The sequence below is a fragment of the Amphiura filiformis genome, chromosome 19 (genome assembly GCF_039555335.1).
Source record: "Amphiura filiformis chromosome 19, Afil_fr2py, whole genome shotgun sequence".
NCBI classification, from domain to species: domain Eukaryota; kingdom Metazoa; phylum Echinodermata; class Ophiuroidea; order Amphilepidida; family Amphiuridae; genus Amphiura; species Amphiura filiformis.
In genome coordinates, this window is record NC_092646.1 from 7,639,001 (window position 1) to 7,649,724 (window position 10,724).

Sequence of the window (10,724 nt, forward strand, 5' to 3'; positions counted from 1 at the left end):
CTTGCTTGTTTCCTTCATTAACTCATTCATTTACCCGATCATTCATTCAATCATTCATTTACTCATCTCATTCATTCTTTTATTCTTCTCATCTCTTTTCTCTGCCTTCTTTCTTTCCGTTTGAGACCTAGAAGTTGCCTAGCTTCGGGTGCCTACCCCAGGCTGTGGGGCCACATAAACATAGCCAGGACGATAACCAACTTGAGTGCAAGAACTTGATATATACTTATACTGTATACATACTTATATACTTTTATATATTATAAGAACTGATATACATTTGATTAAAAAAAACTGCAGTAAGTTATTCAGTAAACTTTGTTATTATTCATATTGTGAAAATCCATCGAACAAAAAAAAGATCACGAACGAACATTTGAACTTGAATAAAGAACACTATACTCAATATCATCATAATTTATCAGTGCTTAATATTATATTCACCATACTGCCCGATAGGCCTAGGCCTACTATATACGAATTTTGGTTACCTAGAAAATACCATTAAATATATAATAACGCTGTATACTAGCTTATTTCACTACGAGAAATAGAGTAATTCATTTGTAGAGGATTAAAATTGAATTATACTGACAATTGACAAAACGATTGTATTTGAATAAATTGAATAGGCCTAACTAACAAATATGCCACGCAAATCGAGAAAGTCCCGTGCGAAGTCGGAACAGCAGGCAAAGAAAAAGCTTGGTACAACTTTAGAAAGGCATGAAACAGGTTTAACAAATAAGGTCTTTGGAAACTTCCACCAAGGTGATGAGCGTTTTTCCCCACTATCAAGAGCGAAACAGTGCCCGTGTAACAGTTTAGCGATGCTCTGTAGTATCGAGCATGTTGAGAGCACATTGAATTCATCTCATATAGACGAAATGTTGATACATGGGGATGCCTTATATAAGACTACCGCTAGCAAACTAGAAACATGTTTTGAGCTTGCTAATGACGGAATTTTGACGAATGATCAATTGCCAACTAATTTTGCCCTTGGTAATTGCACTTACACAGTTCGGTACGAAACTGTAAGGTACGGAAGGCTCGTTGACGATCGCAACATTGAGCACGACCCACTTACTGTTGAATTAGAAACATCTTTTAATATTACAAACAAGGTCATTTTCAATGTTGATTGTTACATGATGGGCATTTACAAGAATCCAGAGACTGACCGTTTTATATTTTTGATTCCCATTCATGAGATGAGTGTGGCTTTCCTGCTGCAGACGGCACTGCAATTGCATTGTTTTTTGAAGACCTTCAACATTTGCATACATATTTGAGTTGTTTGACTAAGACATTGCACTTGGCTGAAAGAATGTTTTACATTATACCCATTGTTACTAATGAGGATACACATACAAAAGGTGACCCAGGGTGTTCATTCTATCCAACACCGACAAATGACTCATCAGATCATACACAAGTCCAAGAAAAGGAAACAGAAAACACAAGCTCTGTAAATGAAATAAGTGAGCCATGTCCCAGACTTTCGAGATGGCAAACATGGTATCAAGGGCTTTCCGAAGAAAAGAAAAGTGACCTTCTTGACAGAAAGCGTAAACGTGCAAGAGAAGACTATGCTTCGATAGAAAAACGTGATAAAAAGAAACAACAAGCATGTGAAGCATATCAGAATCCAGATATAGCTGAAAGAAAGAAACAACAAGCGTGTGAAGCATATCAGAAACCAGAAATAGCTGAAAGAAAGAAACAACAAGCACGTGTACATTCACATGAAGCATATCAGAATCCAGATATAGCTGCAAAAAAGAAACAACAAGCGTCTGAAGCATATCAGAAACCAGAAATAGCTGAAAGAAAGAAACAACAAGCACACGAAGGATATCAAAATCCAGAGAAAGGACGACGTAAACGTACTCAAGCCCGCGAAAGATCTAAAGATGCTTATAGCGACCCGCAAAAGAAAGTATCCAAAATCCAGGAAAACCAATTACGTAGATCAAGAAAGACTTCTGATATTGACACGGTCGTTTCACGATTCAAATCATTTTGCAAAGAAGGTATGCAGTTGATATTTGTATGTCAAATATGTCAAAGAATCAACTTCAGACACCAGGTTAAAATACTCAAAAAAGAAAACTACAATCAACGGATTCTACTCAAAAGTCTGCCTCCTGACATGTCCATTGAAGATATAAATGTAGTGGAAGATAGGGATGACAGCAAAACATGGGTATGTAATACCTGTCATGCAAGTATGAAAGCTAAACGTATGCCAACAATAGCAACAGTTAACGGGTTGAACATACAAGAACAGCCTCCTGAACTTTCGCATTTGAATATGCTAGAAAGGCACCTAATTGCTCCAGCAATACCCTTCATGAAGATGATATCGCTAATTAAGGGTGCTCAAAAAGGAGTTCATGGCCAGATAGTGTGTGTAAAAGCTGATGTTAACTCAGTTGCCCAAAGTTTACCAAGACTGCCAACGGACCATAGTCTGATCAGAGTAAAACTGAAAAGAAAACTGGAATATAAAGGACATCACATGTGCCAAGATGTCAATCCAAGTAAAATACGATCAGCACTTGTTTGGTTGAAAGAAAACAACCCTGAATACGAAGATATTGACATTAACTTTGAAGCTTTTGACAACATGTTAGATGATCAGTTAATTCACAGTGACCACTCCGATGATAACGAAGATGACATACCAGATTCAGGAGATGAATGTACACAAGGTGACAGTGATACCTCCCCCAATGTCATGAATGTGAATCATATCCAAGATAATGATGATGTTGCTTATGTTCATGACTTTGACAACGATCTCAATGATGAATCGGTCAATCATGCTGATGACAATAGTATGAATGTAGATAATGTCACTGATGAGTGTAGAGATGATATAAGTTTGCGACACTCCCATGATGGCAATGAAGACGATCATTCTGATAATGAAGATCAGACCAGAGATGACAATGTTGTTGATCGAGATAACATTCCAAGTAATGAAGTCAATGAAAATGAACATGATGTTACAAACACGTCAGCACCGCTGTATTCATTCTTACATGCTGTAGATTTTGCACAGTACGCAGCAGACAAGAGTGATAGCACTATTTTGTCAGTGGCTCCAGGACAAGGCAATAAACCAGAACACATTTTAGAAATGGAACCGAAGTGCTTCCCAGTAGAATTTCCAGATGGTTCTAATACGTATAACGAGAGCCGAGAACAAAAGCTGTCGCCCTCTAGATATTTCAATGCCAGGCTCTTTTCAGCTGATAATAGATTTGCCAGGAACCCGGAATATATATTTTTTGCTCTCTACTGCACAGAAGTACATCAAATTCATTCAAATGTATCTATTGCTACCAGAATAGGTTGCACAAAAACTTCAGATGGAAAAAACATCACAGCATCTATGTTACGAGACCACGAACAGGTGAAGCAACTTATTAAAAGAGACGAAGGTTACCGATTCCTGGCTCAACTTAGAGGAACCCCTGCATACTGGGAAAAATCTAAGAAAGATATCTTTGCAATGATTCGTCAACTAGGAATTCCTACTTTCTTTGTGACATTTAGTGCTGCTGATAGACGATGGATCGAAATACATAATTCTATCCTTAAGATGTTAGGAAAACCACCAATGACACCAGAGGAACATAAGAATATGTCATGGGATGAACATTGCGATATCATCATGTCCAATCCAGTTGCAGCTGCCAAACTGTTTCAGGAAAGATTACACACATTTATCAATGACGTGATTATGTCACCAGCTAATCCTATTGGCAAAGTCAAAGACTACTTCTACAGGACAGAATTCCAGCAACGTGGCTGGCCGCATATTCACATGGTTGCATGGGTTGAAAATGCCCCCCAAATGGGTGAAGATCCAGATAATGAGGTCCTCGAATTCGTTGATAGATACATATCATGCGAAATTCCACCAGAAACTGATCCTGAATTACATGAAATTGTTACGAGTGTGCAAGTTCACAGTAAAACTCACACAAGATCGTGCAGAAAAACCGGGAAAACATGCCGGTTTAATTTTCCAAAACCGCCATCAGACAGAACATTCATTTGTACTCCAACAGCAGAAAGAGATGAAAATGATGAAGAACATCAGAACACCCTAGATCGTGAAACGAAAGCAAAAAATATGCTGAACAATATTTGGGAACTTTTGCAGAATCCTGATCATGACTTTGCAGATTTTTATGACGTTCTTTGTTTAGCTGGAATTGGACAAGACGAATTTGAACAGGCACTAGAGACGCTTTCAAAGCGGCAAACCATGTACCTAAAAAGGCGTCTTGAAGACCAATGGATCAACAATTACAATCCAGACCTGATTCGCTGCTGGAATGGCAACATGGATATTCAATATGTACTCGATCCATATGCATGCGTTATGTATATTGTTTCCTACATTACTAAATCAGAAAGAGAAATGGGTGACTTGCTCAGAAATGCTCAGAAAGAAGCAGCACAAGGAAACAATGATGCCATACAGCAATTACGAAAGCTTGGAAGTATCTACCTCCAAAACAGAGAAGTTAGTGTCATGGGAGCAGTCTACCTTATCTGTAGTATGCCTTTGCGAAATAGCACACGAAAAGTAATGTTTCTGCAAACTGCGTTAGACGGACAACGGATATCTCTGCCTCTGACACAACTACAAGCAAATGCAGGTAATTCTGAGCAAGTATGGCAGACTACTCAAATTGAAAAATATCTTGATAGACCAAGTACGCCAAAGTACAACAACATGTGCATGGCCACGTTTTACTCAACTCACTATCAAGTGTCGGCCAAATCGGACAATATCAATAGAGACCCAGATGATAACGTAGATGATGAAACCGATGATGACGAAGCGTCTGATCGTCGTGATAAACTAATACAGTTGAACACCCATGGCATCAAGATGAAAGAACGTAAAGGAAAGCCAGCTGTCATTCGTTACCCAAGGGTATCAAAAAAGAAAGACAGTGAGAGGTATCATATGAATATGCTACGTTTGTACCTTCCTCATAAGAGTCCAAATATCAAGCCAGATAGTTTTCCTACCTACGAAAGTTATCATATGACTGGATACACAACTATCAACAATGACAGACTACGAGTTAAAGACGTGGTTGAACAAAACATGTCAGAATTCGAACCGAAAACAGATGAACTAGATGAAGCGTGGGAAGTACTTCAAGAAGTAGAAAATATGGAAGATGCTTGGGCAGGAATTGCTCCACAATCTGAGCAGCAACGTATTGATGATAGATTAAAAGATGTCAGAATCGAAGACTCAGATGATGACTTAGCTGAAATTGAAGTTCCTGAACTTCAACCAGGAAATAGACCTGGCCAACGTGATGCAGGTTTACCAAGGTGTGCTATTGAAACCCGTAATCTAGGGCTGCTAAGAATACGCAATTGCGTTATTTGCGCCGCAATTTGCGTATTTTGGCTCAAATTGCGTTTTTGACATTTTGAAAAATCTAAAAAAAAAAATTTTTTTTTTTTTTTTTTTTTTTTTACGTTTTTCAATTTTTTTTTCATGGATTTGAAGAGTCCTGGACCTAACATCCAGTGCTACCATCATTTAAAAAAAAATTAAAAAAAAAAAAAAAATTCGAAAAAAGATACAAAAAAATTACAAGTTTGTATCCAAATGGGACCAATTTGTAACTTGTGTTCACTTCAAAATCTATCTAAGATATAGACTTGTGTAGAAAACCAATGCATTTTTATATCTTCAATAGACTATGCAGTGAACACAAGTTACAAATCGGTCCCATTTGGATACAAACTTGTAATTTTTTTGTATCTTTTTTCCAATTTTATTAAAATTAATCACAAATGATTGCAGTACCTCACTCTAGGTCAAGGGACTCTCTAAATCCGCAAAATATTTGTTAAAAAACGCAATTTTTTATTTTTCTTATTTTTTAATTTTCTTAAATTTTTTTTTTTTTTAATTTTTTTTCAAATTTGTTTTTATGATGGTAGCACTTGATGTTAGGCCCAGGACTCTCCAAATCCGTGAAAAAAAAAAATTAAAATCAAAAAAAAAAAAAAAAAAAAATTTTTTTTTTTTTTTTTTTTTTTAGATTTTGCGTTTTGGCGGGAAATCGCGGATTTTTGCGTTTTTTGGAAAATCGGGGTGCGTTTTTTGGCCTCTAAAATCGCGTATTCTTAGCAGGCCTACCGTAATCCAGATATAACTGAAGAACAGGCAGAGACTATGATGCGTCAGCTTAATGATAAACAACGACAGTTATTTAATCATGTTGCTAAATGGTGCGATGAAAAAGTCAGAAATCACAGAATAGACCCATTTCATATCTTCCTCACTGGAGGTGCAGGAACTGGAAAATCGCATGTGATCAGATGCATCAGTTACTATGCTCAAAAGAAATTTGCAACAATGACCGAGTCCGCTGATGATGTAACTGTGCTATTAATGTCACATCTTGGAACAGCTGCATACAACATTTCTGGTCAAACCATCTGTACAGCCTTAAAAACAGGTATTAGAATGGCCAAAGATTACAAACCTCTTGGAGAACAAAGTCTGAGCACGCTCCGCACAAAGTATCAACACGTACAGCTTGTAATTATAGATGAAATATCTATGGTTAGTGCTACTCAGCTATCGTACATTCACGGACGATTACAACAAATCAAAGGAACATCATACACTTCCTACTTTGGCAATGTCTCTATCCTGGCAGTAGGAGATTTCTTTCAATTACCACCGATAAGTCCACCCACACCTTTGTGTTTCCCACACGAAGAACCCTTGAAAGACTTGTGGAATTCACTGTTTGAGAAAGTTGAACTAACTGAAATAATGCGACAGCGGGATGATGCAATATTTGCCCAAATGTTGAACCGACTTCGCGTGCGGAAAAAAACGAACCACTAGAAGAAGCAGACAAGGAACTCTTACGTTCCCGCATAGTTCATGAGCACATTCGTCAAGCACCTTCTGACGCGTTACACTTGTTTTACCTCAACGTGGATGTTGACAGTCACAATGAAACAAAGTTAGCTTCACTGCACTAAACACGGAAACATTTACTATCAAAGCAGAAGACGTTGACCAAAAGGGTGGCAGAGTGATCAAAGTCCACGAAACACCACATGACACATCACGTCGAAAAGACGACACATCACTTGTACCTTATCTGAAGTTAGCAGTAGGTGCTAGAACTATGCTAATAGCTAACATTGATGTTCCCGATGGTCTTTGTAATGGAGTATCTGGTACCATTAAAGGAATTGAATTCGGTAACTCCAAGAACATGCCACAGGCTGTCTATGTCAGGTTTGACAGTGACAAAATTGGAAGGAAGGCTCGATCATCACAAGTTATACCACCTGAGTATGTATCGTGTGTCGCTATAATGCCACGCAAGGAAACATTTCAATTGAAAGGAAGAAACTTCAGTACCACAAGAGAACAGATGCCATTGAAACTTGCTTGGGCTGTTACTGTTCACAAAGTCCAGGGACTGACAACTGAACAAGCTGTGATTTCTATGAAATGTTTCAAAGAATCAATGGCATACGTTGCACTTAGTCGAGTGACAACTTTAGAGGGAATGCATTTAACCAACTGTGATTTTTTCCCGGATCTATTGCAATCCAGATGTAGCACGATATGTTGCAGAGATGCCTACTTGTGATCTATCCAATGCCAATCCTATGCTACCCATCGATCAGAATAAGTATTTCATAATTGCTCATCATAATATACAGAGCTTATGTCGACACATCGAAGACATGAAGAGCAATACAGAAATTAGGAAAGCACATGTTATTTGTTTATCAGAAACATGGTTGACAGACAATAGTAGCCTAGACTCTCTTGCAATAGAAGGCTACTCTTTAGAAGCAATACATTCTACTCGAGGCAGAGGTGTGGCAATTTACATTCAAAATGGTGTCAACTACACAGTAGTGCCCATTCCAAGCGATGTATGTGATGCACTTGCAATTAGGACACATGGAAACACAAACATGCTAATTACCGTCATATACAAACCCGTTGGAACTAGTACAGCGACATTTTGTACAGAAATGAATAACATCACTGCACAAACTGATTTACTTGATACAGATTATACAGTCTTTGTTGGCGACTTCAATCACAATTTAATGGGAGGTAGAGCAAATGAGTTCCAGTCCTTAAGCCAATACCATCAAGTTATCACAGATCCTACCACGGCTGGCGGCACTCTTCTTGATCATATCTATGTAAAACCATGTCCTGCAATATATTATGCACAGGTACTTAATACGTATTATTCATATCATAATCCGACTTTCATCGCAATTAGGTATCAGTAATCTGGGAATCGATACCCGTATACGAAGAAGTACCCACATCTGCAGCATCACATCTGTATAATTTAGTGCAATGTCTGAAAATTAACCTATAGTAATTATTTAGTGCAATTTATAAATATGTAGTGCAATATTTAATGCAATGTCTGAAATTGAACCTCGGAATTGAACCTGTATAAATTATTATGTGCAATCTGTAGCATTTTATATAGGACGTTTCGTGCAATGTTTAGTTTCCAATATTTGAAAGTAAATCTTTAATATTTAGTACAACCTGTATATTTAGCAAGTTTATAGTGCAATATTTAATGCAATAAATTGAACCTGCATATTAAGTGCAATCTGTAACATTTAGCACGTTTAGTGCAATATTTAGTATACAATATGTGAAATTAAACCTATAATACTTAACATGCTTAGTGCAATATGTAATGCAATATAGTTTAGTGAAAGTTATATTTGCGCGTATTAGTGCGCCTATAACAAATCCTACTTCATATGAAAATGTAGGCAAACATGTCAGCCTGAATTATCAATAAAATAAACGGATATTTTATTTCTATCCCTCTCAAAGATAATAGTAGCTCTGAAATGTCAAGAACAGGAACAGGGTAGTGGACATTACTCCACTACCCCCCCCTCCCTTCCATTCACCACCCCCGCGCCACAACGAGACCCCATCACCGGGCAAGATTTTTAGCCTTGAAGCGGCAGAAGGCGTATAGGCCACATCTCACGTATAACAACCACAGACATATCGGCTCAGCTCCCAGGGGACATGGCACAGTCGACAGCTTTGGTATCGCACGATGCTATATACGATCTTCTACCTCATCGGACAGAAGAAGGCCACACCAAGACTATGGAATTTTACAACGGGGCAGGTCATCGAGTTGTCATTTCATCGAGTTGTCATTTCAAGACGATCGACCAAACATGCTACAAACATTGACAATAACATACTGGAATGAGATTTGAGGATGATATTCTGTTTCGACGCATGCAGTACCAAGAAAACAATGGCCAATTTACATGTATGTTGTAAGTACATTTTGATTATGTTGACTGATATGACTTAATAACCCATTTAATACCAAGACCAATTCCGGGAGTTAAAACTTGCAAAATACTCTTTCTTTTAATATTCAATGAATAGTCCAACTGCACCCCTGATTAAAACCTTAAACAATATAGAGGCTGCAATGACCATTATACTTCGTTGTTTTGATTAATAAAAATCATAGATACAATTACATTGTCAATTTCTAAAACTAAAATGAATCTCTTCATAAAATAGCCTGTGTCTTCAGAGATACCACTGTAATCTTAGATTTGTTCTCATTAAACAAATTATATTTGTGTCCAAATCCCTGATATTGGTTAAAATTTTATATTACATTTACCTTTTTTTTTGCAGGTTTCCTTAAAGGTTTTCCAGACCAACACACGTCCATGGGACCAGGGCTAAGCCTATAGAACTTCATATGAACCAGACCAAGGCCTTATCATGAATATAGGTCCTATAATTTATAGGCCTACTAGGCGACAAACTTGATGAGAATTCGGTCAATATATGTCCCTATGTTAGCCTTTCCACGTTTACGGAATATACGAAGTAAGTCTTCAAATTGGGATTTCAAGATCATTCAAGAAAATCTGTCACAAAAGAATAACCAAAGATTCGAGGAATGTTTTACAAATCAGACTTTCGAGGACCAAATTCATATAGCACATCAGTCATGTCAGTACCAAGACTTAAAACCCAGCTTGATCTGCAAAAATATTTTGTAAGTACACTTTTTCATTTGATTAATTACAGTTATAATTGATTGATATGATTAATTCCTCAGTGAAACCTTCAAGACATCCAGTTTCTTTTCAAGGTCAATAAAAAATGTTGACCAACTTTTCGAAATTTTTCGATGACTATGTTCACAGACCATCTGCGAGAGTTAATTTTTTAGAGCATTGCTATGTGCGCGGTGCGTTTGTGCAAATATAAGGTCTAGTAACCTACGGATAGTATTGTCTGGGGAAATGATGTACACCTGTGTTTTTGGTACACCACTCCCGTAGTTATGGGCGCACCATTTGATACTCAGGAGGGGACGTGGAAGTTTTTTAACAAAAAAACCTCCCCCACTAGTGAGTGAATGAAATATAAAATTCTATTTAGCTGTGTATCAAATGCTGCGCTCCTATTCATGTCACAAACAAGGGTGTTTTTGAAATTATCAGGTGCACTTCTCAGAAATGGGTTTGGTGTATGTGTATAATGTACAAATTGGTATCAATCAGTCTTCTTATTCTCTTTGTTCTTTTGCTCCTGATTGTAAACAATTAGTGCTTCAACATAATCCTTCACAGGCAACGATGACAAACTT

The 10,724-nt window shown here is 37.4% G+C and overlaps 1 protein-coding gene across 1 annotated transcript; it reads left to right on the forward strand.

The window, feature by feature from the left end:
- Nucleotides 1-647: 647 nt before the first annotated feature.
- Nucleotides 648-7,679, forward strand: LOC140140353 (uncharacterized). The gene is made up of 3 exons (XM_072162113.1): nucleotides 648-1,005; nucleotides 1,662-5,393; nucleotides 7,084-7,679. The coding sequence occupies exons 1-3, from the start codon at nucleotides 648-650 to the stop codon at nucleotides 7,677-7,679; spliced, it is 4,686 nt and encodes a 1,561-aa protein (XP_072018214.1).
- The last annotated feature ends 3,045 nt before the right edge of the window (nucleotides 7,680-10,724 follow it).

Bases quoted from the DNA above. Each gene is read 5' to 3' on its own strand.
- LOC140140353 (XM_072162113.1), top strand. From the start codon at position 648: ATGCCACGCAAATCGAGAAAGTCCCGTGCGAAGTCGGAACAGCAGGCA. The intron at 1,006-1,661 runs GTAATTGCACTT...ATCCAGATATAG, and splicing joins GCCAACTAATTTTGCCCTTG to CTGAAAGAAAGAAACAACAA. The intron at 5,394-7,083 runs GTAATCTAGGGC...CTATCAAAGCAG, and splicing joins AAGGTGTGCTATTGAAACCC to AAGACGTTGACCAAAAGGGT.